This window comes from Penicillium malachiteum (genome assembly GCF_028827825.1).
Source record: "Penicillium malachiteum strain IBT 17515 chromosome Unknown utg000003l:1.0-4950554.0:1.0-4952489.0, whole genome shotgun sequence".
Classification (NCBI taxonomy): domain Eukaryota; kingdom Fungi; phylum Ascomycota; class Eurotiomycetes; order Eurotiales; family Aspergillaceae; genus Penicillium; species Penicillium malachiteum.
In genome coordinates this window covers 524,945-552,424 of record NW_026643096.1, presented here as the reverse complement: position 1 = coordinate 552,424, position 27,480 = coordinate 524,945, and the positions used below count along the sequence as shown (strand labels likewise).

General features: G+C 46.2%; 11 protein-coding genes across 11 annotated transcripts; 5 read left to right on the top strand and 6 right to left on the bottom strand.

Annotated features, from left to right (window-relative positions):
• Window positions 1–3,671: 3,671 nt before the first annotated feature.
• On the bottom strand, window positions 3,672–4,379 carry N7483_006526 (proteasome assembly chaperone 4 family protein; the record flags this gene model as incomplete). The annotated part of the gene is made up of 2 exons (XM_057089963.1): window positions 3,672–3,893; window positions 4,173–4,379. 2 exons carry the CDS (start codon window positions 4,377–4,379, stop codon window positions 3,672–3,674), a joined length of 429 nt encoding a protein of 142 aa, XP_056944704.1.
• Window positions 4,380–4,634: 255 nt separating this feature from the next.
• On the top strand, window positions 4,635–6,021 carry N7483_006525 (uncharacterized protein; the record flags this gene model as incomplete). The annotated part of the gene is made up of 3 exons (XM_057089962.1): window positions 4,635–4,753; window positions 4,892–5,707; window positions 5,739–6,021. 3 exons carry the CDS (start codon window positions 4,635–4,637, stop codon window positions 6,019–6,021), a joined length of 1,218 nt encoding a protein of 405 aa, XP_056944703.1.
• A 916-nt stretch (window positions 6,022–6,937) lies between these two features.
• N7483_006524 (Hsp70 family protein) lies at window positions 6,938–9,310 on the top strand (the record flags this gene model as incomplete). Its single annotated transcript, XM_057089961.1, has 4 exons — window positions 6,938–7,492; window positions 7,625–8,557; window positions 8,614–9,052; window positions 9,111–9,310. 4 exons carry the CDS (start codon window positions 6,938–6,940, stop codon window positions 9,308–9,310), a joined length of 2,127 nt encoding a protein of 708 aa, XP_056944702.1.
• A 679-nt stretch (window positions 9,311–9,989) lies between these two features.
• N7483_006523 (tubulin-binding prefolding complex subunit GIM3) lies at window positions 9,990–10,730 on the bottom strand (the record flags this gene model as incomplete). The annotated part of the gene is made up of 4 exons (XM_057089960.1): window positions 9,990–10,182; window positions 10,269–10,336; window positions 10,400–10,528; window positions 10,713–10,730. The coding sequence occupies 4 exons, from the start codon at window positions 10,728–10,730 to the stop codon at window positions 9,990–9,992; spliced, it is 408 nt and encodes a 135-aa protein (XP_056944701.1).
• Window positions 10,731–11,569: 839 nt separating this feature from the next.
• On the top strand, window positions 11,570–12,723 carry N7483_006522 (autophagy-related protein 27; the record flags this gene model as incomplete). The annotated part of the gene is made up of 3 exons (XM_057089959.1): window positions 11,570–11,837; window positions 11,951–12,353; window positions 12,528–12,723. 3 exons carry the CDS (start codon window positions 11,570–11,572, stop codon window positions 12,721–12,723), a joined length of 867 nt encoding a protein of 288 aa, XP_056944700.1.
• A 951-nt stretch (window positions 12,724–13,674) lies between these two features.
• Window positions 13,675–15,453, bottom strand: N7483_006521 (uncharacterized protein; the record flags this gene model as incomplete). Its single annotated transcript, XM_057089958.1, has 4 exons — window positions 13,675–13,818; window positions 13,913–14,800; window positions 15,102–15,284; window positions 15,391–15,453. 4 exons carry the CDS (start codon window positions 15,451–15,453, stop codon window positions 13,675–13,677), a joined length of 1,278 nt encoding a protein of 425 aa, XP_056944699.1.
• Window positions 15,454–18,162: 2,709 nt separating this feature from the next.
• Window positions 18,163–19,173, bottom strand: N7483_006520 (uncharacterized protein; the record flags this gene model as incomplete). The annotated part of the gene is made up of 1 exon (XM_057089957.1): window positions 18,163–19,173. One exon carries the CDS (start codon window positions 19,171–19,173, stop codon window positions 18,163–18,165), a length of 1,011 nt encoding a protein of 336 aa, XP_056944698.1.
• A 1,936-nt stretch (window positions 19,174–21,109) lies between these two features.
• N7483_006519 (uncharacterized protein) lies at window positions 21,110–21,661 on the top strand (the record flags this gene model as incomplete). The annotated part of the gene is made up of 1 exon (XM_057089956.1): window positions 21,110–21,661. One exon carries the CDS (start codon window positions 21,110–21,112, stop codon window positions 21,659–21,661), a length of 552 nt encoding a protein of 183 aa, XP_056944697.1.
• Window positions 21,662–22,363: 702 nt separating this feature from the next.
• Window positions 22,364–22,651, bottom strand: N7483_006518 (uncharacterized protein; the record flags this gene model as incomplete). Its single annotated transcript, XM_057089955.1, has 1 exon — window positions 22,364–22,651. One exon carries the CDS (start codon window positions 22,649–22,651, stop codon window positions 22,364–22,366), a length of 288 nt encoding a protein of 95 aa, XP_056944696.1.
• Window positions 22,652–23,721: 1,070 nt separating this feature from the next.
• N7483_006517 (uncharacterized protein) lies at window positions 23,722–25,871 on the top strand (the record flags this gene model as incomplete). The annotated part of the gene is made up of 7 exons (XM_057089954.1): window positions 23,722–23,916; window positions 23,987–24,212; window positions 24,266–24,489; window positions 24,762–24,775; window positions 24,983–25,184; window positions 25,260–25,488; window positions 25,555–25,871. 7 exons carry the CDS (start codon window positions 23,722–23,724, stop codon window positions 25,869–25,871), a joined length of 1,407 nt encoding a protein of 468 aa, XP_056944695.1.
• Window positions 25,872–26,712: 841 nt separating this feature from the next.
• Window positions 26,713–27,476, bottom strand: N7483_006516 (uncharacterized protein; the record flags this gene model as incomplete). Its single annotated transcript, XM_057089953.1, has 3 exons — window positions 26,713–26,754; window positions 26,807–27,085; window positions 27,138–27,476. 3 exons carry the CDS (start codon window positions 27,474–27,476, stop codon window positions 26,713–26,715), a joined length of 660 nt encoding a protein of 219 aa, XP_056944694.1.
• Window positions 27,477–27,480: the final 4 nt, after the last annotated feature.

Genomic DNA, 27,480 nt, shown 5'->3' with positions numbered 1-27,480 from the left:
TCCGATTTGCCCTGTGCGGTCTTTTTTCTGACCTCTTGAATCACATTTCTATCTGAGACCGGAGGGCTCCGTGTGCTAAATCGCGGGAGTCTCAGTTTAACAATTTGCTTGGCTTTGTTCATGACGTATGGACCGTGCTGTCGTCGGAATGCTCCGATTTGCCCTATCTATCTGTAATGGGCTTGAGTAAATTGGTTCCGAGTCATGGTCTCCAATTTCAAACCCGCAGATTGCCGTTTTGAGATGTAATTACTAAATCTTGAGTCATGATTGATATTGATTGTTGATGCTTTGCTCCGTTGACGGAGTACTCCATCCAGCCCTGTGGGTGCTCCTGTGGATGCTGTTGGGGTATATTGAGCTCGGGCTATAGCTTGGACTCGGATAGCTGCTAGCTTCTCGGGTTAGTTTCTCATTCCTAAATCCGAGTCTTCAATAGTACGCATTGGCATTATATGAATTGGCTTCAACTTACCCGAATTATTACTTCGTTTCGTCTCGACAACCGGAGAAATATCCGCCCGGTATTCCTTGAATTGGTCTGAATCTGGTCTCCATACCTCGCTTGTGTATCGCATTGAGTGGGTCAGGCCATGTAACTAGATTCAAGTTCGAGAAGTATATGAAAGCTCAAAGCCATTTTGGTGCAATTCGGCACTTGTCAATCATTTTTATTATGAACCTCGGAACCTCCGTCCTCCGCTTATTAAAATTCGTATTCGTAGCCCTGGAGAGTCAATCATCGAAAGGTGCCCAGGTGGAGGGTAGTCAAATGTTTGATGCTACACAGTGGGTCCAGGCAAACGCATAAAGAGATTCATGTATCTCTAGTACATGACAGAAGGACCTTGCATTTGAAGGGCTGAGGTGTTGCATAATGAGTCTATCCACTTATATGCTGCCTACTAGTACTAGTACTAGTACTAGTGCTAGTATGTAGTCTTGTGATGCGTTATCCATACATAATTGCCAATTAAAACCTCGAGACGAGTCTAGCTGCAAGCCAAGTCCATAACAGCATAGCTCCGACGAAACATAGAATATGCATGACTCCGAGTCGGAGGTAATACTAAGTCTCATGACTCGGAGTAAGCGCATCAATAGAGGCAGTCTCTCCATCCTTATGATCGCTCCCGCAGACAGCACATCTATTACTTGTTAGCCGCTAGCCCCCAAAATTTTGGATATTATATTAATTGAGTCTTTCCGAGATTTTCCTAACGCACCTCATCGTCGGGAGAAACTTTCTCCCGTTGTCCCAGGCGATCGTGGAGATCGATCTTAGTACTGACCACCTGGGCATTGAACTAATGTTATGTTACGCGTAGACCTAACAGAGTACTTACGAGTCCACTTCCAAAGATTATTCCGATTTGTCGATCCAGGGGTTCTTCGTTGCAGTTGTTCAAGTTGCTGAATACTAGACTAGCTAGTGGAACACTATCCACCGGCTGTGTATATATCCCCGCAGTTTGTCGGACGGTAAAGCCTACTAGTACTACTACTAGTAGTCTAACGCAACTTGAATAATTGAATTTCTCTCCTTTAAATTCTATGAACACCTTCTTGATTCTTTTATCGCCGAAGAACTTGAAATCTTCGTAGCTCTGCTCGCTGATCATTTTGGGCACGGTATCAGAGTTAAAAAGTTGAACAAGGATTCTTGGGGCCAGCAAGGAAATAATTGTAAAGAAACGACCGTAGGACTTTGCTATGATATTGAGGCTCGGAGCGTGAAAGAAGATCTAGTTGAAAGCCAGGAACCGAATAGTTTTCATTGGATTTAGCTGGCCGATGACGAGTGAGGTTGCATGCTTCCATATATATTCATCAGTATTGAGGGACGGTAGATGCTTTTGAAGGTGGCTCTACATCTGCGGGATGGTGAGCGTGAAAAGCCCCAAGAATCTGTAGTGTGTTGTCCTTCGGATTCTTTGATGTATGCTTTCGCGCTCTCTCCATCATTGCGATAGAAAAAATCACGCGGATCAGGTGAATTTAGGAGATTACAGCTTCAGGCTGTTTTCGCGGGAATCAGGTACGAGAATTTGGATTCTCCAAAAGCTCAGGACTAGGAGCTCGTATCGAGTATGGTTCGAAGCTGTGAAAGCTAACCTTGGAACAGTATCAGGTAATTTTGGGGTGGAAAGAATGTCTTTCCGGATATTCATGGTATGACAAGCTTGCGTTGCTTCGAATGAAATACGACAAGAGCCGAAGTTTGCGAGAATGGCTTGTTCAATGGCGAAGGCATTATACAAATCATTTATCTTCTCACGCGTGGATGCTTTGTGATCCAAAATCGGAAAATACCGAGTCAAATTTGTCCAGGTAATTCGCTTTGCTTTTTCGTCCTTATCCTTCCATTTTGCAATAGAAAAGCGAATACTAGGGATCCCAGTGGTTTAGGATAATGAACCTGAGTATGGACCTTGTAGGATTAGGAGAGTAGAGTTGGTCCTGTAAACTCCATCCAACTGAATGGGAAATCCTCCTGGTAAGGATTGATCAGAGGAACAAATTGCTGGACCTGGGCTGGTGTCATGTTTTCCGCAATGTTGACTAAAAACTGCACTCGAAGACAGTGGGACTGACCACGGATCGGTGTTAGCAGTAAGTCCTGAAAAATAGGCATAGAGAGACAGATAGATTGATCACCTGGGCACCCTTCTTCAGCCAATGTGAGAGCTTACAAGCCTGAGGTTGGTGATAGCGTTCCAAGGTTTGACGCTGATCTCATGGTCCGAGTTCAATAGGAAGGAGATAAAGATAAAGGGGTATAGGGTGATTACATGAGACAAAACATAGGTAGATTAGTATCTAGTAAAGGAAGGGAGAATGTAGTGAGAGAAAAAGTAAGAGTAGGAGTAGGAGTAGGAGATGGTATAAAGTGGACCTCGAGATACCTGGGTGAAATAGGAGTGAGGGAAGGAGTAAGAGTTAGTATTGGAAGATGATTGGAGGAAAATAATGAAGATTAGGATAGTTGAGTATGTACTTGGCGATGAACCTTGCAAGCTCTGTTTCAACTTGAACAGCAGACACCCGATACATATCTGTTATCAACTAGTAATAAGCGTGAGATTTAATCAACTTGAAGCACTTCAAACATTTGAACCTTCCAAGGTTGAAATATTATGCTTATATGGTAGCTAGATTGATGCTACTACATGTCGTATCTGTACTAGTAACATTCGAAGTGAACTTAAATGGTTACCTAGTACTCCTCTACTACATGTGGATGATACGAAGAGGGTTATCTAAAGGGACAGGCTCAAGTGCTAACTGCTGTGTAACCTCGGAAGTTGCATATGTGGATAAGGAAGAAAAATAGAAGTAACAGCTAACTGTAAACCTGAAGAGGTTAACTGGAATAATGCTGGACAGTCAAAAAAAACTCCAGTGCCCGAGTTTTAAAGGGGGTCTTTACCAGTATGTCAACCTTGGAACTGCCCAGGTGATACTCCAAGCTGACATATCATCAAGCTGGTAATTTCAGATTTCAGCAGGAGAGCTTTTGGAAGAAATCTGCCTCTATTCAATTAAACTCCGGGAACAATGAAAATGTAACATTTGAAAGCAGATGCGGCCCAAGGAGATCCTGAACACCAGTCATGTCACGGTGCTAGCAGAGTTGATGATCATTTGCCAGTGTGATTATTCCGAGTCTGTTAATTCTGTCCAATCTTTTCAGCGATAGTATTGACAATCTGGGTTAAGCCCTCCATCTCCTCTTCGACTGTCAACCCCAGTCCGTTGGGGTCAATACTGCAGCCAACATAAATTGGCTTGCCGGTCCGTCGTGCCAGGATCTTGGCCACGCGAGTTGTGTACTCAATGCTTGCTGGTGTTGTGTAGATAGTAGTTGAGATTGTGGATTTGGGGGATGTCCGCTATTTTAAGTCAGTGATGAACAATCGTGGTCGCAACTTGAATCAATGTCATTCAGGATGAAGTCGGTGCAGATCTCAAGTATCCGTTGGGAATAAAAAGCAGTTGATGACAGCAATCCAGCGTAGTAGGATCACAGGGGTATACACAGGGGCAAGTTGAATATGAAGGAACAACAAAAAATAAAGTTTAAACATTCAAGTCGAAGTCAAGGGCACGGAACTGAACTCCCAGTTGGGCAGAAACATATCCAGGTCAAATCATAGGAACGTGGGACTTACATCTGGCATAGCATACACAAAGCTCCCCAATGGCTTCACGGAACCCGTCGAGTCTCCAGGTGTAGATGTGGTAATGAACACAGTTGTACATTTGTCCAATAAGGTCAATTGCACATGAGTTGTTGTATGCAGTGCTTTTGGCAACGGGAAGGAGAGCTCTAGTGGCTTGAAACTAGGCTCGACCCGTTCCGTCTGTGGAATGCTCATGATGATTTCCGCGGCCACAAATTTTTGCTATTGCAGCGTCTTGATAATTGTGATTCTTGAAAGCTAGAACAAGACTGTTGTTGTTGATGATATAGGCGAGGTGGAGATGTGAAGAAGTCAAGATTGTCCCCGCTTGGCGGCAAAACAACATTGGCTCCACCAATCGCACTCAGATCTGCCCGCACCGCACACATACGAGATCAACTCTTACAGTTTGCTCTTAAATCCAGATATCTCCCAGGAACATCTGGCAAAATGGAGGAACAGCACCAGTCAGACCATGAAGAAGACGGACGTAGCTGGGCAGGGGACTTTGATCCCTTTGCTGACCCCGAGGAACGTCGGGTTCTTTTTGCCGCATTTGACTCATTCAGGCAAGTGAAATGAAGTGGTATATAGAGCTTTGGCGTGCCTTGTTTCTTGTTTTGCTTTTTTTCTTTCTTTTCTCTACCACCGTTCAAATTTTACAACTGAAGATGTAGGCCAGCTAGATCTAACTTGGTAGACTACAGACAATATCGGCGAAATGCTCATCAGAACACCACGCATCGCCGCCGACAGGCTTTCTACGCTTTACCATCAGAACACTGGCAAATGCTCTCGGAGCCCCCATTCTCCATCTTAGATCAGTTCAACAAGGTCGATGATGCCATCGATACCAATTCCGAGATCGCAGATGCGATCCTTGCTGTTGGATTAGACTCCTTCGGTCTCTCCGCCAATCCAGACAAGGACGATCCAACTCAGTACTGGCACGAGACCGCTACTTCATCTGATGTGAACAAAGCTCATTCTACTATCCGACAATTCTATCGCGACTGGAGTGCCGAAGGACGCGCGGAGCGCAAGGTATGCTACGATCCTGTCCTTGAGGATCTCCGCAATGAGTTCCAGGCTCGCCGCGACGCGGGCGAGGAAATCCGGGTGTTAGTTCCTGGAGCCGGACTAGGCCGATTAGTCTTTGAGGTCTGCTTGGCTGGATTCGACGCGGAGGGTAACGAGATCTCGTACCACCAGTTGCTTGCCAGCAGTTGGATTCTCAATCACACGAATGGACCTCAGATGCACGCGCTTCATCCCTTTGCGCTACACTTTTCCAACTTGAAGTCTCGCGCACAGCAATTACGGCGCGTCCTGATTCCCGATGTCCACCCGGGCACGGCTATGGCGCAGGCTGATCTGTCAGATGACGCGGGTCGTCCGACGTTTGGGACAATGTCCATGACGGCGGCTGATTTCGTGGTTCTTTATAACCAGCCAGATAACCAGGCGGCATTCGATGCAGTGGCCACTGTCTTTTTTATTGATACGGCTCCCAATCTAATTCGGTACATCGAGGCGATCCGACACTGCCTCAAGCCGGGGGGGACTCTGGATCAATGTGGGTCCCTTGTTATGGCACTTTGAGGATGGACATCGTAAGGAGCATCATGATGGAGACGCGACGGGGATTGGCGAACCGGGTAATGTGGAGTTGACAGAAGAGGAGGTCTTTGCACTCGTTACGCGGATGGGGTTCCGAATTGAGACACTGCCAGGAGATCGGCAGTTGTGCGGTTATATCCAGGATGAGGAGAGCATGCTTCAAAACCTGTATCAGCCGTCACATTGGGTGGCTCGGAAAGTGGCTGAGGCTGACTGAGTACCACCGAGTACCCCGTACCTACCCGTGGACCTTGAAGAATATGTCAACCTAGAAGTACTTGTAAATCTGGATACAACCAGAATAAATGATGATTTCGCAGCAAATAAATCTCCGAATCCCATGGAATCCTTGGCCCCTTTGTTTCATTTTTTTCTCTTTCTTTCCATAGACGAATGGTGTTAAGAGTTGGGGGCCAAATGTAGTAGTGGGTCTTGGGTTGGGTGGCTCGGCGAACAAAGAAACTTGAGAACGTGGATAAATAACAATGGGAAGTTGAAGTGGGAATGCTTTATTTTCTTTGCGAGAATCCACTCATTTTCAAATGAATCGATATGGATCAGTATTCTTGTATTTAATTGAACTAATGTGGATATAAGATAGTAGGTAAGATGTATAGATGTATGGGTAACCAGTTGGCAGTATAAACACCCGCTTATATTGTACAAGGTACACAGTACACAGGGTAACTTGGCACAGTCAGCAGTACAAAAGTCCGGGTGCTATGCTAAAAGTACTGATATAACAGTTTAGTTATATTATTATCTATACATAAATTAAAATCTATTTAGAATAGTTCAATCATTAATAATCCATATTGAATAATTCAAATAGTTCCTTATTTTTTGGATAATACTAGAATTTACTGGTAAAAATGTTCATGTTCAATTCCAATGTTCTTAACCCCCAACTTGAATTCCGACCAAAATCACTTCCTAATTCATAATTCCCCCCCTTCAGCCTCAGATCAATCTTCCTTATCCCTTTACAAACTTGAACTTGAAACTCTCGCTCCACATTGGTTTTTCGTATTCAGCCTTGCCCTTTTTTCTGCCCCCCGCTCTTTTTCTTTCTTTTCCTTTCTTCTTTTCCCTTTTCTTCCCCTTCCCTTATCATACCCGAGCGGTCGCCGCCTATGGACCTCATGAGCGCCCGATTCAAGTCGTTCGCCTTAAAACGTAAAGAGAAGCACTCTTCCCCACTCACCTCAAACACCCCTCCCAACCTGAACGGAACTTCTCCTACTTCTCCTCCTTCCAACCGAAGTTCCTCAACGACCAGTTTACCCCCGATCAACAACTTGAATCAGGTCGGTCGTCCTCCCAGCTATCGTCCAACCAGCCCCTTAGCCCCCGTTCAACAGCTCGCTTCACACACCGCCCCCCTCAACCCCTCCTCAATGCAACAATACGGTCAACCGGGCATCGCCCAGCAGATGAATGCGCCGCCAGGTTACGCCATGCAATCACAACCCATGGGGCATGCCCCCGCTGGTCTTCCTCATCAGTATGCGGGGCGCAACCCCGCTGAGATTCAAGCACCCGTCGACCGCAGTAAAGCCCAACTCATCGTCGGTATCGATTTCGGTACGACTTTCTCCGGTGTCGCGTTTGCCTTTGCGACAAACAATGAGGCCAGGGAAGATATCATCACCGAATGGCCTGGCGCAGGAACCCATACCAAACAAAAGGTGAGAATAGCCATCCATGGTTTTGAACTGTTTACCCGCCTTTTTCCCCTCCCCACCAACAACAAATAAACACCTGGGTATATGTATATAAAATCTCATCGTTCTAACTCTTACATTTTTCTTCATTATTAGATTCCTACGGTATTATACTATGATCAATACCAGAAAGTCGTTGGATGGGGTCCCGATATCGCCGAGGCGCTGGCGCCCACCGGTTACCCGAAACCTGGGGTCCAAAAGGTGGAATGGTTCAAGTTGCAGCTGATGCTCTCTGGAAACACATACATTGACCCTATCAACCTTCCTCCTCTCCCTCCCGGCAAGTCAGAAATCGATGTCGCCGCCGATTATCTCTTTAAGCTCCGTCAGGCCATGCGTGCCCAACTACAGAAGACCCTGGGTGAGGTATTTACCCGTGAAGAGCGCAACATTCGCTACTATTTGACCGTCCCGGCCATCTGGAATGACGCTGGGAAGGCGGCCACCCGAGCGGCGGCCATTCAGGCCGGTTTCTTGCGGGATGAGAATGATAACCGATTGACTTTGGTCTCAGAACCAGAGGCAGCAGCCCTCTTCTGTGCGAAGACTGGTCTGCTGAACTTGAAGATTGGAGATGCTATTCTGATCGTTGATTGTGGTGGTGGTACTGTTGATTTGATCGCATACGAGGTTGAAGAGGAATCACCGTTCAGCGTAATGGAATGCACTGCAGGTTCGGGTGACTCGTGTGGTTCTACAGCCCTGAATCGCAATTTCAGCAATATTCTGCGAGCTAAGATTCGCAAGATGAAGCTGCCCGATGGTTCACGGACGGCTGGCAAGGTCTATGCTAAGTGTATTATGGACTTCGAGAACCGTATCAAGGCCGACTTCCGTAACAATGGACAGAAGTGGGCAGTCGATGTTGGTATTGAGGCGGACTTCCCCGAAGCCGGGATTGAAGAGGGCTACATGACATTTACGAATGAGGAAATTCTTCAGTGCTTTGAGCCTGTAGTGAACCGAATTCTGGAACTGGTTCGCAACCAGATTATTGCTATTCAAGCGCAAAATCGTTTGCTACAGGTATGTCCTTGGCTTTTGTTCCCATTTTCTCCGACTCATATATTAATATTCCACAGAACGTTCTCGTCGTTGGTGGTTTCGGTGCCTCGGAATACCTCTTCCAACAGATCAAGCTCCACGTACCCCCGCAATATCAGACCAAGGTTGTTCGCCCAATGGACTCTGTGGCAGCGATTGTCAAGGGTGCAGTTACCGCGGGTATTACCGAGCGGGTTATCACTCACCGTGTTGCGCGTCGTCATTATCTGATGGCTACCTTGCAACCATTCAAGGAAGGATACCACCCCGAACAGTACCGAGTACCCAGTCTAGATGGTCGCGACCGATGCAAGTACACCCGGCAAATCTTCGTGCAGAAGGGTGAGCGTGTTAAGATTGGCGAGCCTGTCAAGGTCAGCTTCTTCCGTCAAGTAGCTCCAGGTGCCACCCTCATGTACGAAGATGTGCTCTATGCTTGTGACGAAGATGTGTGTCCCGAGTACACCAAGGATCCTCGTAAGTTGCTAGTTTGCTTTCTATTCTCTAGACCACCACTAATCATTCCAAAATGCAGGCATCAAGGAAGTTGTTACACTCACTTCGGATCTGTCTCGCAAGAACCTCGAGACTGACTTTGAACGCATGGACACCCCACAGGGTATCTTCTACCGCGTGTACTTTGATATCTACCTCACTCTTGATGGCAGTGAGTTCAGCGCCGAGCTGGTGTGCCAAAATGAGATCATGGGTCGCTGCCGTGCCAAGTTCCGGTAAAGGACTCGAGATTCTATCCACCGCGCACCAGGACATCGAGCACAAATCGAAATAAAATCAGTCCTCTGAAAATATATGATCGACAAGATCCGAGGCTCAACGCGGGAGTCGTATATATTCCCATCCCCAAAGAAAACCGACGAATGTGTCCGGCAAGGTATCTAAATTTTTGTTCTTTCATCTGTTCTTTCATCTCCGGGGTCAAATCCCCTTCTTACAAGTGACTGGACAGCACGGCACTGGAGAATGGGCGTTGTTTGGATGATTCATGTCGAATCCTTTCTCCCCCTTACACCTCTTACATACCTACCACAGCGTGCTTTGATTGATTTCTTGTTTCCTCCCCGACGGGTAATATGTGGCGGATTGCCTACCTTATTTGTTTCTCCCCTTTTTATCTTTTGTGATCCTCTTAGATACCTCTTATACTTTTCGACTTGAATGATATTTACGAGCTGCGGTTGCCAGATTGGCGTATCCAGTAATTTTTTACAACTCACGCGTCTACCTTGACATTATTGCCTGTATCTCACTTATTAAAGCATGGGCCTGGATTGACAGTTCAAGTTCCAGTTTTCAAGTTGTTAATATATTGTTTTTTAAGAGTAAAATCCCGGCTTTCTATTTAACAGGACGATCATTGATAGAGAAAGGAAAAGATCATGGTCATCAACATCAATTATGTCTCCAGGTTGATACTCCGGCCAAAGCGAGCATACAGGGCAACCTTGAGCTGCTGCAACTCCTCATGAAGCTCAGAAATGGACTCTTCCAGCTTGGCAACATCCGCATCAATCTGCTCTGTGGAAGTAGCGAGCATAGACTGTGCATCCGCAAGAGGAAGCTGGAAGAAGGAATCGCCAATTTTGTACCTAGTAAGGTTAGCATGTCCATGCCATAAAGAAATAACTCAAAGATGAGAAAATGACCGGAAATAATAAAACATAGGAGCTCTTACGGAACAAGTTCATCCTCATCAGCCAACTCAAGTTCCATAGAAAGCTCCTCAAGATCTTCCTTATCCTTCTGTATGCTTGTCAGTTCCATCGTATACAGAAGAAATCTAGATCAAGAGGAGACTATTCATACCTGCTTCGCTTTCAATTGCTCCTCCAATACAGTCTCGCGCTGATGCAATCGGCTAAACCGATTAATCTTCTCCTGATCCTCACGACGGACCTCATTCTCATCGCCAGTAGTCTCCTCGGCTCTTGAAAGCTATAAATGATGTAAGTTAAAATTCGATTCTTCGCCTTCGTGGCTCGCGCTTCTCCATCTGTCTTTTTTTGTGGTGTCTTGCTGCGCGCCAAGACGCCAGGTGGGATGTCGTTCCCGTGAGGGGCAGACACGTCTTTTGGTCTGGTCCCCTGCCTGACAGGATTTGGTGAAGGGAATAGCTTACCATGCGTGGTTGAACCATGATGGATGTTTTAAAGGAGCTTTGTTGCTGTGAGAACTTGAAGTTGATGTTGTGGTTGAGGGGATTTGATGGATTTGATGGTGGTCTGTGCGTTCGGGGTTGTGGTGGGCTCAAGTGCTCCTTATGGGTGCGGCTCTGATGAGAGAAGTACTTTGTTTATATGCAAGAATTTTAATGTCATAAGAGAAGGATTTGATATCCAAGTTATCAGTTTGTCATCTCTCCAATCTATAACTTTTTGGTTGTCGTCTAACAATAGGGCTGCATTATGCTGGCCGGTCTTGTATATGGGCCAGAGGGATAGTACCAGGTCCATATGAATTTACTATGAGATGAATATAGCAGCAATATATATGATACTGGCTATTTGTAGTATCTTCAAGTATCTTCATCTCGTGACGTTCAAACTGTTTGTTCTATCAGAATCACACGACATCTGGAACAGCTGTACTTCGTACCCCCAGCTGACATCATCGATCTCCCAAATAAAATCATCCATCCAAATTTATTTTATCTCAATAATCTAACATATACGATGAATATCTTATAATAGGCAGATACATTGTTGTTTGGCCCCTTAACCATGACATAGTGCTATAGCTCTCAATACAGTAAGCCGCTCGGAGAAACGAAACACCTCCGCAACTCCCATCGTCATCTCCACACGACCAGCTCTACCCAACTCGCTACCCAGTCACTCATTTCTGGTGCTCTATTCGCCACGACTGATAATCCCTACTTAGTTCCAGCAATTTTCGAGCTCGTGATATCCCACTTCACGAGTCCTATCTTCTACGCCCCCGTTCGCATCCCTCCGATAGACACTCTACATCACCGCCATGCGAATACAATCACACAGAGCACCACTGCTCCTCTCCGCACTTCTTTCCGGCTTCGCGTCCGCCGTTAGCTTCAAATGTTCCGATATCAAGACATCAGATCACACCTTCGATTTTAGTGGATTGAAGGGTACACATGAGGTGTTCCACTCATCGACGAACGAGACGGAAGGTTTCCTAACAAATACGACATACGTACTGAACATCTGTGATGTTCTCCACGGCGCTGCGAATCGAGATGGAATTACCTGTGGTACAACTAGAAATGGTATGTGGATGTACTCTCAACATATCCCAAACATCGATCTTATTCCCCGATCACCATGAATCTCGCGAGGCGTCTTGCTTATCTCAAGAGACTGACATTCTATTCACATCTAGTCTGTGGCTTCTCGAAACGAATCGCAAATGATACTCATCACAGTAACTCGGTCTATTACCCGATCGCTGGTCTCGATCACGTAGGCGAAGGTTCTAAGGACCCCGTCGCGACACCATTGAAAGAGATTAACGAGAACGAAGAGGGTCTGCGACTGAGGATGGCTGGTGGTGAGTACGAAGCTGAATCGGGGAAGAAGAGCCCTGCCGCTGCGATCATCGATTTCGTGTGTGATCCGGATCGATCGGGACTGGAGGGTATTCCCTTGATGGAGGATGAGAATGGTGAGAAGGATATGCAGAGGCGGGATGGAGAGGATCCTGTAAGGGATCCGAGCTTGACATTTAAGAGCTTTGGTCCTGATGCGGATGATACTTTCATCTTGAAATTGGACTGGCGTACACGGTATGCTTGTTATGATTATCAAGGTGGGAACTCCGGAGATGCGAATAGCTCGCAGCACTGGGGATTCTTTACTTGGATGATTATTATGTGAGTGTGCTTCCTCTCGGGTTTCTGCTGCATGGCTTGATGCTATGTTTTGTTTCTGCTCTGTTCACAACAGCTAACCACTCTTAGTGTTTTCCTTTGCGTCGCTGCCTACCTCATCTTCGGCTCTTGGCTCAACTACAATCGCTACGGTGCTCGTGGCTGGGACCTACTTCCACATGGAGATACCCTCCGTGATGTGCCTTATATCTTCCAGGACTGGGTCCGCCGCGTGGTCAACACGCTACAGGGTAGCGGATCAAGAGGCGGATACAGTGCTGTGTGATAGCACTTGCTCGAAGCTGTCAAGGCCATGTATTTTGCGGAGACTGGCCTCTGCTATTTCTTCTTTCCTTTCCATTTTGTATGTGGTTGCGTTTTGGTTGATGACCGGATTTGTAGCTTACTCTCGGGTTGGAATGCAGTACATCTTGTTTATGGCGCTAGATGGGAAGCCAGATGAATTATAGGATTGATTGACTCACGTGGTACAGTCATTGAGCTTCTGAGAATGGAGTGGTTGAATCAATCGATTTCAGTGATCCGGGTTGGTTAGTTTGCAGGATGAAGATGATCTTGTAGATCCAATATCAAACTGCCTTGGACAAGGTACCACTAGCAATCAAACATCGGAATGACTTTCACCACTACTGGTACTCGACTTAGCAGCTATAAAAAACTAGATATTCCTACAGGGCACGCAATTAAGCGAAAATATCATATGCCATAGACTCAGATTCAATCTCCCCACATACAAATATCAAAATGCAGATCATGAGCATCAATAACAAATGGAGAAAAAAAGTCGGTGTAGGACATAAAGCAAAACAATGAAACAAAGCAATGCAAGATCATTATGATTTCCACCAATCCCCACAGCTCTTGCGAGTCCCGGAAAGTATCACGGAGCTATAAGAGTGTGCGAGTCGGTGGAGATCGCGTCATCGGGGCTAAATCATTCTCATAGGAGACAAAGCGATCATTGCAAAATGGAGCAACGTTTCACGAGGATCATTGATACGCTAATCATCAGCAGAGCTCAGCCTTTCCTTCAAAAGATGGGGTTCTCCCCACGCTGCCCCAGGGTTCCCCCTTTTTTTCCCCCTGCTTTTCTTGGGTTTTCTTCTCTTACTTCCCCTCCTTGGTCGTCTTTCTCATACTTCGTCCATTCCATGTCATCAGAATGCTCAGTCATTATGAAATGAATGGAAGAGACTCAAAGTTTCGACTCTTCTATCTAGACCTTCATGGCAAACTGCTTCAGGTATAGGTAGTCGTCCATGGTCTCGTTGACGGTCTGACGGATTAGAGCAGCTCCCTTGGAGCCATACCTCTCCAGCCAGGCAGCATCCCACTGCTCCTCGGTCTTGGGAGCATGTTTCTATAAGATCATGTTAGTCATTTGTCCACTATCACGATCTAATGGTATGTCCCAACATGGTTGGATATACATATCAGTAAGGACATCAACTTACATGAGCTCGTGCAGTCAAGCCCTTCGACTCAATAGCATCATTATGGAACCCTCTCCATTTCTCAAACGCCTCACACGCAAACGCATAATCCTCATCCGTATCCCACTCCAACATAGAAGGTGTATACGGCACACCGGTACTACGACAAAAGGCCTCAATCATCGGCGCCGGCGCATCAAGCATATCATCCGCATCAACCATACAAACCTCATGCACCGTCTCCCGATCCGCTTCCGATCCAACCTCGGGCGAGAGATCCGGTCGAGTAGCTACTCGTGGTCCGACAAGTCCCTCCCTCAGCAGATAATCGAAGTGACGTCTCAACTCGCTATATCCCGCTTCCTTGGGATCGAAGTTATGGAATCCCGTCAACTTATCCAACGGGGCAATGGTGCACCGGTAGTATGATGGGATACTATGATGCGGGTCCCGGATCAGGAACGCCCAGTGGAACTTTTCTTGAAGTTCTCGTGGCATTACCGTCGGATTACCTGGTTCCTTTGGCGTGTTATATGGGTATGGAGTGGACTTGCCTGTACCGTTGGTATGGTGATGACCATTGCATCCGTTGGCGTGTCCGTTTGTCAGACTGGGCCCGTTGACACCGTTACTGTGGCCATTACTGTGGCCGTTGGTCTCGGCGTGTCCGTTTTGGCTTGAACCATTAGTGTACACGCCGTTGCTTACCGCGCCATTGGTGCCGTTCGCACCGTTGGTCGCGGTTGTGTGGCCGTTGGCGTGGACGCCGTTGGCCGGGTGGTGGTCATCTTCTGAGGATGTGGTGCCTACACCACGCTTGATGCGTCGCAATGAGGGTGCAATGCTTGCAGGCTTTCCTCCAGGTGGAAGAAGGTAGGCGTCAATGTCCTTGATGAAGACTCGCTTTCCCTGTATAAAGGTGAGTTTCCCCTCGGGATGAAAACGATTCACGATATGAAAAGAAACTCGGATCTTTCAATCTGAGTGTTCTTTTGTCTTCTGTGCTTTGCAGAATGGGGAAAGGAAGTATGCAGTGGTACTGATCAGGCTCGGAAAAGAAACCCGATGCAGATGCAGTATGTGATATGCCTTCCACTAACGAGCCTATCATATGATGAGACACGCGTGTTGTTGTTTCAAACACGGCAGTGAAAATGCAACAGAAAGAACAAAAATGGGCTCAAGGATTTTGCAGGAAAATGGTTCGGACCTCTGAGCCTTCACGTTCCAATCTATCCATCACAGTGCGATATGTCGAGTTGCTGAAACCACTATCCAGACGACCTTGTTCGTCATCTTCGAACCGATCGGCTAGACGCTCAGGACCGTAGTACCAAGCATCTCCGAAAGGTTCATGAACGCACTGAATTGTAGCACGTTGAGTCATAAAGACCTGTAGAAAGGAAAACCGGTAAGAAGTAACCGTTAGCACTCCCATATCTTATTCCAGCATGTCAACTCTATATAATCAAAATGAAAAATAGTTTTTCTGAACATACCCGCTCAAATGCAGTAGAGCAAGCGCGCGGATGCGCAGCCACATAGATAGGTTTGTTAGACATGATGAATTAGGGTCGCGTGCGCAGATTCTAAATTCCACTCAGGAACTAGGATCAGGACAGGAACAAAAGTAAGTATTCCTTGCAGGGGAAAAAGGCTTTTTTTTCTCAGGATTACACAAGGTAATCGGGAACCTTGGAATAAACTCGTGGAGATCCGAAGGCAAGAGCAAATGAAATATAGGATGATGCAAATTGCCGGATATGACAGGGCCGTGTAGTCAAAAATAAGTGACTATAACTGCCGGGCTTGACCTAAGGGACAGAACCCCAGGCTGTATTTTCAGCAAATACGAAGGCTTCAAAATGAGATCAGAGGCGGATGCGATGGCGTGAGAATAGTGATGCAGGTAGGTTGAAACTCTTTATAAGATATGGAGGGGGGCAACGCCTGACTTTACCCGGGATCCAATACTGGGAAGTTGAGTGAAAAAAGACACGATTTAATTGGAAAATGTGGGAAAAGAAAGTAGATTGCAGAAGGGGGCGAAAATGGATTTTTGATTTTAAAAAAATTCATTATTTTCTTATTTGCTATGGAGTTTGAGACTTCCCCGTCGACCGTGGATACTGCCTAGATGAGCTCTTGGTACAGTTTATAGCTTGAAAGTGACATAGTGATGTAGAATATTCAGTAGAAATAGACTAATAGATCTTTTTATTAGGATAATTATGGCTCTTTTTAACTCACTGATGAATTATATATGAATTGAAATAATGAATATGATTTCTACTACTAATCGGATCTATAGACGTCGAGTGAAGGTGACATGCATATTGCAGGCATCCATGTACCATGTCTAATTCTTCACATTTTTAATGCCGCAAGTCATACAGTTTCATCGTCGTGGAGTCAATTCTAAACGAGTGAAAAAGCTCTCTAAAAGAGGGGTTGAAAGTCTCTAATCAAATCAGAACCACTATAATCCAAGCTCTACCTGTTTCCACTCATAGTCCACTCATAGTGCCCCGCTATCATCAAGTGTGTTCCGCTTCTATTTTTTGCGTATCCGCCCAGAGCGAGGCTACCACCCAACGGTAGGTCTAGAAAAGGGAATCAAAACTCTAGCAACCACTTTTTCCATGCTACACCGAACCAATCGGGATCCCTGTTGTGGGCAGTAGGAGGGATAGATCTCCGTGTCTGGACACGCCGACTCGGAACAAAGGTGTCCACAAGGCGCAAGCTCATAATGTACGGGTATTTTAGTTGGCTCGGTGGAATCATAATGGTGCTTTCGAGTTTTTTTCTCTCTTTAGTTTCTCCCCCTCTCACCGGTGACAAATGTCCGAGAAACGGAGTCAATTGTCACTTATTTGCCCCAACTAACACGACTAACCCGTTTATTTTTCTTTTCGTGTTCGGCCGAGTTTTCACGAGATCCCTTGGCCAGGCGAGGTCTGATCCTGGGTCCTTGAAAGTCAGATCTTATCCATTTTGCGGCATGGCCGGCTTGCGCTTGACGTCATGAACCGGGTGATTTTGGCTCGGTTATTGAGTGGATTGAAATGGGTTGGGTTAATGGGGCGAGGGAGGGGCTAAATGAAGGTGTGGTTTTTTTTCTTCTCTTGTTGAATTATTGTAAATGATCAAAAAATAGTAGGTGTGCCCTGGAACTCGTTGTCTCAAACAGGTATTTAGTAGAAACGTCGAGATGCGGAGATCAGATCAGGTCCCGTTCTGGACCTTCACGCCTTGGTTCCTTGTGGACGGTGGTGGGCCGGGCGTGGGCTTCTGGTCCCGCATACTTCGCCAGGAACACACGCAAGCCATTAAACCTTTCCGCCAATGGCGGGTGGCGCGTAGAACAGGAGGGACCCAGAGCACCCAACGTGGGGTATTGTGTTCAACTGGGCAGTGAACTTTGTGTTGAGAAGGTGGCTTTTTCCTAGAGCCACTGGGCACTGGCCCCGGCCCCGGGGGAGAGTCGCTCGCTGACTCAGCATATGACTGTGACACCTGAGGCAGAAAGCGTCCAGCTATACTGGTCAACAAGTCATTCCAGATGTCCAGATGTGAGAGGAATATGTGAATGGATGTAGTATGAGAACCAGCTCATTCGAATTTAATAGTTACTTCGAATGTGACAAGGAATTTCCATATCAAGTCAGCTGAGGAAATTGACCTCTGGGAAGGACCCAGGCCTAGTGAAAAAGCAATGAATGGATACGGAAGCATAATCTACGTGGTGTTGGATATTATCATGATTCATGGATGCCAGTGTAATAGACCTCTTTTACTAGAGCTCGTACTCCCAGCACTGGAGGCTTTTTCAGCCCGCGAGCTCCCTAGCAAAGTACATTGAAACCTTCAAGTTAGAAGTACGTATCTCAATGGAAGTTCTCAATCAATGAATGTTCTCAATGGAAGTTATCTGCTTGAAATACATACTCAGCTAGTTCAAGACCCCTAGTACCACCACAGCTCGCAACAGCTAGCCTGTCGGCCGTTAGCAGTTTCCAGGTGTCAATCAAACCTCGGCGAAGTAAGAAAACCCAAATACAAACCGGATTCCTTCCGGAGTGCTTGAGAGATCGAGATATGCCCATCATCAAAACTCTCCAGTCGTTCCTCGTCACAAGTAAGTCCAACCTCAAGCCGCATGCTAGTCCCGTGAACGCGTCCGGCTCCTGCTATGAATCTTAAGGAGCCTCCACCCCTATACCGAATGCATTCATTCGGTAGCCCTACACGACTAGTTAGTTTTAGAGTCAACAATGATCAGCTCTTTGACTTACAGAAAATTCACCAGTGAGCGCTGCTACCCGTCCACCGACAACAAGGCGAAATGACCAGCACCTGTGACTACGGGGATTGCCAATCCATTGGTACGCCGCTTCAGGGGTGTGAAGAATGATCGGCCGAATTGCACGAATGCACCCCGTGCCAGCTTTTACTTCAAACCCTCTCAAACTCTTGCCCTTCAGGTCAATCGTAACCTGACGTTCCGGAAGTTGGTAGCCAAATTTCACGTTTGGTTTGCCGGGGCCGTAGATAAGCTCGAACCCGGTAATCGTCGTCCATATGCCCTCAGAGTAAACGAATACTGCAAGGCCCAACATATCTGCAGAAGTATCGACCGTGATGGTCTGGGTCCTAGATTCACGCGATCTGATGGGCTTGGCTGAATGTATTATCCATCTTTGATTCATGCCAGTTGCCTGATAATTGACATCCTTCACTATCTTCCAATCAAGCGATGTCGAACGATCTGTACTTGTGGTACTAGGAGCCAGATCTGGGCTTATGAAATATTGGTCACGAGCCCACTCGTAGCGAATCCATTGGTCAGTCATCCGACGACGAGGCTCATTTGATCGGGCAGGTCTCTTGGAACAGTGGTATGCCATCATCCACTTCGTGAAATTCTCACGCCTGAGGAAACGCAGATAGCCTCGCTCCATGGAGAGCTCAAAGCGAGATTTCCAGAAGCTTTCAATGCGAAAAATGGGCGCCATGGCTCGTGAGGCAAGTGTCAAGTGCAGCATGTCGCTCGTGGGTAGAAGGCACGCGACCATTAAGCGAAGTTCCAAAGGCAGACGAGAGAAACAGTCTGTATTCGACGCCACTTTGCTTTGCACCATTTCAGTGTTGATAATTGGGTCCATCTTTGGGAGAGTCCTTTCCGCATTTCGAAGTGTACCTTGGCGGAAATATCTCCGGATTCGCAACTCTGGCGCCGCTGTCGTAGTTGTCGTGGTAGCAGGTGGATCCAATCCCATTGATTCTCTTGCCACCGCGATTGATCCACGATATAATGTTGGGAATTGGAGTATGCTAGCGAGTATTAGAAGGTCGATTGATACATGGTGAGTCTCGTGGCGGAAATGTTGCATCAAGGCCTCCCAACAGGGCTTATGAATCATCAGTTGCCGTTCATTAGGCGCATGATACCGCTGATGAAACAATGCTAGGGGGTCGGGGTTCCTTCTGCGAAAGGGTTCGGTGTTGGTAACATGATTGCTGTTCTCGGTATCTGCGTGGTCAAGGCGACAGCGTAGTCTAAGCTCACGTCAGTTTTCATTTCTTTGCAGAAGTGATACTAGTATATTGCAGCCAACTAACAGTCCTGCAACTCTGGATAGCTTGAAGGCTCTGGATTATTGCAGCATATGCAGAAAATGTATGGGTCTCCAGTTATTTGAGGAGCAACATTCACAGTATGGGCAGTCATCTTTGCTGGTATTGTTGTTGTTGTTATTGTTGCAAAAGGAATACGTCGTGATGTGGAGAGAAGAGAAGGGTGAGAAGAGAAGAGATCTTTGCCTGGAGCTCATGATACCAGAAGAAGTGTGTAAAAATATAGCAAAGAACCCTCGGAAATATTTATATTTTTGATATTGGCCCCAATTAACTTACTGATGTGAGGGTGTTTAAGTTCCAGATGCTACTAGTCATGTCAAATTTCCTTACTATCATCTACATTATCTCAGTAGGTACCTACTCATAACCCTTCCAATACTTGATCTTGATATCGTTCCCTTCAGGGCTCTTAATTTAGATCTCTCTCACTTTGGCTATCTCTTAGTGTAGATATCTCTCACTCCAGCTCTATCTTAGTACTTTGGATATCTCTTACTTTATCAAACTCTCACTTCAAATATCTCTCATATATACTTCAGGTATCTCTTACTTTAAATTGAATCAGGCCAAAAAGTCTGATTGTGTCTAATTTTGCACTAGGGGTGGTCATCTGTGTTTCTCTTGCCGGATCACTTCCCCACGCTTATGAATCCTCATACATATGTGATAAACACCACATGTGCAGTTGACTGGGATTCAAGAGCAATTGCTGTATTCGAATAATGCTTGCTACATTTCTTCAGGAAACTAAACGATTCTTAGAAAACCCGACACACGCTCAAGCTTTCCGCACATAGCTATTTACAACTCCGATCAGCTCGCATACCTGACTATTCAACCCTCGATGTCGGCCACAGCGTTGGAGCAGATGATATCACTGACCAGTGGTATATGAAAAATCCTCCTCTCACTTCTGACAATACTCCAATTTATGGATCCATACAAGTGTTCAAGCTCAGGTGACCGGTGTTGATATAGTCGCCAAGATTGACTCGATGGCACCTAAAAAACTGGGTGATCACAGCTGAAAGGTCTCTGACTTAGTGGACTGGGCCTTTTTTCTCAAACCAGGCAAATTCAAAAAAAATCCCAAGCTCAATGTCTCCAGGGCTACTATCTTGACTATGGCCGTGAAACCTGTGTCCGCTCATTGTCAGCTCTCGCCTGAAGAAAACGTGCGATTATTTTTCAATCCACCGCATGTACATAATGAGGAATTTAAAAACCAAGATTGCTCTGTTTTATAGGGTGCATTTCCCCGATGGTTTCGCTGACTTCAACTTGAACTGTTACGCGTGGGTCTACTCGGCTCGCTAGTTGTTACCTATATTCAGGTGTTCGCGGACAAGCCACCTCAAATCGGGCGCATCCTGAAGAACTATAATGGCAATTTTTCCCGGTACTATGACTGCCTTGATCTCTAAAAGCCATTGTATCCGAGCTGAATCAGCTATCCAGTCTTTGCTAGTTCTATATAAACCCAGACAAGATCCCAGCACTTGAGTTCAATCATACTCACAGCCTCTTGAAGTTCGCTGCCCTGCCAAGAAAATCATCAACGCCTCACGAGTCGCAATGAATCCCATGAACCCCATGACCGCCTTCAAAGGCTTCCCTGATATGTCTGGCACAGACCCAATAGGGTTCATGAGCGGGATCCAACCACCTACCGGTCAAATCCAAGATCTCAAGCCCGGAAGCATCAAGGCAATCCCTCAATATGGCGGCAATGACGGCAGTCCATTCATTCTTTACCCGAACTACCCTGGACCCATCAAAACTATTGAGGTCTACAGTGGAGTTTCGGGTGATCCCCAGAGACCCTATGTCATTCGGGGTTTGCGAGTCGAGTGGTTCCACAGTCCCACCAGCCCACTCTACGGCCGCGAGACCGATCGGAAAGATACCTATACCTTCCAGCCCGAGGAGCGGATTCTTAGCATGATTATCGCGAGTGGAGTTCGCACCGATCGGATTGAATTCACAACTACCCACGGCAATTTCAAGGCGGGCGGTAATGGCGGAACGGCTCACGATGTGGACGTTGCGAGCGGGATCATTCTTGGGTTCCAGGGGCGCTCGGGATGGGATATTGATAGTTTGGGAGTGGAATTTTTCAAGGGCTAGCTGTTTTCCAGTGCCATAAGGGGGCTTAATGTTTTGATCACATGCATGAGGTTGAGGTCCTGTTGTTGAATTTCTAGCTTCTTAGAACCACTGTGTCAAATTCTGATTTTCTCACGCTTTTAAAGTGGAGTGCGGACCGCATTGCTCGACGTATATACTGGGGTAATTATTTTGTAGATCTGCGATATGAGCGAAACGGCGATCTGGAGCCTTTCCTATAGAAAAGAAATGTGGAAAATGATATGAAGTGTGCCTTTGCTCAGCAGGCTATCGAAGCTGTGGCATTCATTCACCAGAATGAAATTATCCATTTTGATCATGGCGCCCGTTAATTCCTGGTTGATAATGAGCTTAACATCAGGTTATGCAACTTTGGTGGCTCTTCCCTACTGGACGCCGACGCACTGATGATGGAGAATAGTTCTCACTTTTACCTCTCAATGAAAATCTACCAAACTTCAAGCAGGATGATTTGTTTGCCCTGGGCTGTACAATTTACGAGGTCTTATAAGGAATGAGACCACACCATGGACTTGGAGATGAAGAGATACAGAACCTTTATTCTCAAAAGTCATTCCCAGCACTGAAAAGGGATGGATGAATATCATTCTCCATTGTTGGAATTGCAAATATCCTGCGTGGCTGATATCTCAAAGGAATTGTCTTTTCTTTCCAGCGATTGTGGCAGCGGGTGAATAGTGCTCAAAGGAAGCACCGATACTCACCAACCTGATGCGTCGCTGTCATATTCACGAACTGCCAGTGGGGAACCTGGTGCACTGTCTGCCAAATCTGTACATCTGTCAAGGTCATTACATATTGACAATCCGGCACTGCACGCTCCATAATCTCAAGATATCTGTCCTCAATATCTCCCCAGTCCCGCTCTTTCATTTCTTGTACCCATTTTTCTACCTGCTCCTGGTAGCTCTCTTCACTCTGCTGTGCAACAACCCAACGAGGTGTGTGATGGAGGTCCATCAAGAACATAGGCGGATATGAACGTTGAAATGTCTTTTTCCACTCTGTGGCGACTAGAGGGAGTTTGAGGAGGTGTCGGATCAATGATAGTAGATATCATGGGGCTTTGGAGTGAGAAGCAAAAGGTCATGGGCGAATGTTGAAGGTACTTCGATGGTCTCCTCCAGCGTTAAACCAACGAGCGACAGAGGAAGAAGATGTGCACGCCTCCAGTGAGAGCTTTCAAGACTATGAGCCAAGCACGGATTCCCCCAGAATAGGTCTCCAAGTATGTGGTCATCTTGGTTATATTACAAAAGCGGGAATTCATTGTTGATCAATATTTGCGAAGCAAGAGACAACTTGTCATCAGGCACTGCCCACCCCACAAGCTGAATCACGAATTAGTTTTGAGTAAAGATATTTTGAAGCTCCTATCTTCTTATACTCACAATTAGGACCTCTGCATATCCGTACCGGTATTGAACTTGGGTCCCATACTCAACAACCTGAATATTTCCATCAAGACGTGCTCTTAAGGCAAGTGGCATCTCAGGATAATGGAATTGTAGAGGGTTGGTGAGGTCTTCCGATCCGATTGTTGAGGGACTTTGAAGTTCTGCACTTTCATAATCATCTGATGCAAATAAAAGATGTGGGGGATGTTCTCCTTTTTCAGCGCAGCAGTGAGTGCTGCGGCAGCTGCATCAAGGTGGTTGAAATTCGGCTGTACAGGGCCAACCGATGATCCTCCCCCTGCCGAGAATACCGTGGATGCGAATCACTCATATTGATGCAGTGGCGTTCACAAGGTTCAGAAATGTGATAGAGATGAGTGTAGCCGAGAGAGAGCAAAGCAAAAGTAAAGAAAGGAGGAGGTGAAGTGGTCGATGTTGATCGAGGGGGGTAGAAGAGAAGTTAGTTTTTTCAGAGGTAATTGAAAAGAGGAATGATAGCAAGTGAAAGATCAAACTAATTTATGGGAGTTAAAGATGAGACCACTTTTCCCTGTGTAGACTTCATTCACTATCAGAACTTAGGATCCTACACTACTTATTCCCCCACCTAGAAGCCTCCTCAACACCAACAACCACACCACCATGGATTCCTCTAACGACAGCAGCATACCAAGCACCCCATCCCCCATCATGAGCTTGAAGGAATTAGGGGAAGTACTTACTGAACCTCCTTCCCAAGTCTCGTCGTTCGTCGCGCAAGTTCCATCCTCAACCGTTCCCTCCTCGCCGCACGGAGGTTATGCGGCGACTCTCATTGGAGGACGTCGTATGACGGAGGTATGATGAAGCTACTATTTCCTGTTCTTTTTTTTAATTGACACTTTAACTAATCAATCCATCCTGATAGGATGTTGATGTCATCGTGGGAAAGAAATGCTTCGAAACTTTGCTGAGGCTTCCTGGATTCTCAAAATCAACAGACAATCGCTTAATCTTTCACGCAGGAAGGCATGCCGTACTAATTGGTCTCATGTATGAGCAAGACTCGAGATATCCTCTTCCTAAGTCCAACTGCTCTCGGCGATTGAAGATTCAATTGCACGATCACCCTGACCGAAAGATACACCATTCAAGTAAGTCTGAACAACTCTTTCCTGATGACTATCAAAATTTACTAATTCTTTAGTTGAAATTTTGCATCCGTCAGCCCTCCTTCTAAGGAAACTCATTCCTTGGCATGAGGCATTCTATGCCACTCGGGCGCATGCCAGGTTGCGGGCCATGACCGATTTGGAGGATATTGAAACAATCCTGATATGGCTCGTCAGAAGGAACCAGACAATTGACCTCAACTACCCGCCAAGGCATTCTGACTGGTTTCGGCGGATCTTGGGGGATCTCTACGTGGAGGTTTGGGACCTTCGCCCCCTCTTAGCTTCGGCGTTCTCCGTGGATGACTTGAGATTAGCACTAGCACTCAGGAGGCGCAGAGCTTGATCCTGACTTTCATGGGCGGTGGTGCAAGTCTTCTCTTGGATTTTGCCTTTTTGAGGCCTAGTATTCTTCGATCTATGTTTCTTGATACTGGACCGGATATGGCAGTGGTTTTCTACCTTCAAGTTCAATATTATTTGAGACCGCGACTCTACTATGGAGTCGAAATTGGAATAACTTGAAATTAGCTTGTATCCGATGCGTATGTGTTCGTCTTACGGTCAACTGGGGGAACTGAATTATATGCCCAGGTGGACGATGCTATAGAAGCCCTGGAGCTTGGAAAGTTTCGTAAGACTTGCCAGGTCACGGTTCAAGTTTTACCTTTGAGTCCTCATTACTCCACTTACACTGGCAGGATGATACTAGTATATAGTAATGGATATATCTAATACTAAATCATACACAGTAGGTTGATGATGTACACCAACACTAACACCCTGTACTATCTACCATCACCTACTATGCCAGGACAGAGAAACCCGACTGAATTCAACGCTCTTGACGCTGCTGCAACGGCAGTATCACCCCTTTTGCGGGAGGCTCATATGCCATATGTCTTCCAAGGAGCATACGCTATCACCTTGATCGGCGGAGATCGCCTAACAGAGGTAGATCAGCGCTTCCTTCTTTCTCATCCGCCATTCTTGTGAGCTTGAGTCTCCATTAACACTAACCACAACTAGTGTATTGATGTGATCGTGAAACATGATTGTTTCAACCTCCTCCTGAAACACCCAGATTTTCGAGTATCAACGAACAACCGCTTGATATTCAGATACGGCCAAACAAACATATTGATCAACATCGAAACTGATAAGGATACAATCGACGACTATCGGCCCTGTGCCAACACAACGAAAAGATTGAGGATAGGAGTAAGAGCTCATCCTCACCGCAGGGTCGGTACAATGAGTAAGTTTAGACAACATGAGTCAAGTTTGGAGAAAGATGGGACTTTGCTGATTTACTTTTTACTAGTTGATATTGTAGACCCAAAGATTCTGCTTCTCAAAAAGCTTCTTGCCTGGCATAAGATCTGCATTAAAAACCGGGAAGGCGCTGATTTGCCACTCGATGGAGATTTCGAAGACATTCAGACAATTTTGACTTGGTTGAAGGAACGAGATGAGCGGATTGATGACCGCTATTTTAGGTTCCCCAACACTGATACCGAAGATGAATTTGTTTTCAGTTTGGGTGATCTTTATGTTGCAAAGAGACAAGTACGGCCTAATCTGGCCGCAATTCTGTCCTCGCATCTAATGAGATTAGCTCTTGAAAGGGTCGATGCATGATTTGGAAGGTCGGTTCTTGGTTTTCAATGAGAACATGGCTCAATGGAAGTCTTTCAGCATGTTAGGAGGACTCAACGGCAGAGGGGATGTGGGAAATAAGGGGGATATCATTTTCTTTCGCCATAGGTTGACGACTGACGCTTTCCCACACCTCCTTACTATTCTGGTAGTTGAGTTGATTTGTTTTTGAATGAAATTTCCCAAGTGCTTACATTATTGTAAATCGGAGGGCTGTACAGAATACGGAGTAGACAGTTGTATTAAGTTAAGCTCCATGTTATAGAACGCAGGTAGTAATTAGGTACGAAAGACAAACGTCTTTTCCCCCGAAATACCAATATAAAACTTCATGATTATCCCTCAGACTGAGGGAAAAGAAGATAAAAAGAGAGAAGAAAAAAAAATCCGCAAGCGACGCAGGGATCGAACTTCGTGATATTTAGGACGGCCGGCTAACGCCGGTTCCCCTGACGGGGGTTAGTCAATACTACTACTACTACTACTAGGTACTCACATCCCTTTGTAATCTGCACGTAGAATAAACAATAAGTTCAGTAAGTCTCTCAGCTTCAAGTTTCCTTCTTAATATTGTACACTATCTAATCCTTCCAAGGTTCTCTTCAACACACAGATAAACTTAAACGATGTACCTCTGGTACAAACGTTTGTCCCTCCGACGCACCCTCCCGCGCAAACGGTTGCGCAAACGGTTGTTAACCTCAACCGCAAATGTTTCTTTCACTTAAACAGCCAGTTAATGGCAACGGATTCAATGATAAGTGTCGTCCCCTTCTCAGGTGGGCCAATCGGGTTATCCTGTGAACGACCTACGCGAGGTAGTTCACCGAGCAGCTAGCCGGGCCGCGTAACGGCGATTCGATTCCTATATAGGTTAGTTTGAGCTTAAAGAAAGATTATTGGGAGATTAAAAATACTCTGCACCCCGCACATGTCTTGAACAGTTTCCCATTCTCCCAAAACTCGCTGGAAGGCTTTCGGAAACGGCACTTCGAGCAGGCGAAAGTTGATGGGTGGGATGCTGGGTCATCTGCGGTGGGAGGAATATCCCCATTGTTTCCAGGTCGACGCTGTGAGCCACTTCGGGCATTGGTTGTACGCCCAGCTGTACGCCGAGCTGCACTTGGAGTTCTGCGCCGAGTTGTGCGCCGAGTTGGACGACGGGTGGTTCGCCGGGCATAACGGCGACAGGTCTCCTATATACTGGGTTAGTGTGAATTTAAAGACGATTGGGAGATTATACCATACCAGGCAAGGTACACATGACTTGAACTGTTTTTCGTTCTCCATAAACTCACTCAGAGGCTTTGTGGCACGGCATCTTGAGCAGACAGCCGTTGCTGGGGGAGATTCAGGGTCTTCGGGGCTGTCGTGGTCTTCGGGGTCCTCGTGGCCGTCTTGGTCCTCATGATCATCGTGGTCATCGGGGCTGTCAGAGTCCATAGTAATATCACTTAGGCTCTCTTCTTCAGATTGACCGTCGTCCTGGACACGTGATGCTACCTCCTCAACTTGGTTTTCTTCCTCGGAACTCGATACATCTTCCAATAGCTTCAAGATATCGGGCAATGTCAAAGTTGAAGACATTTTT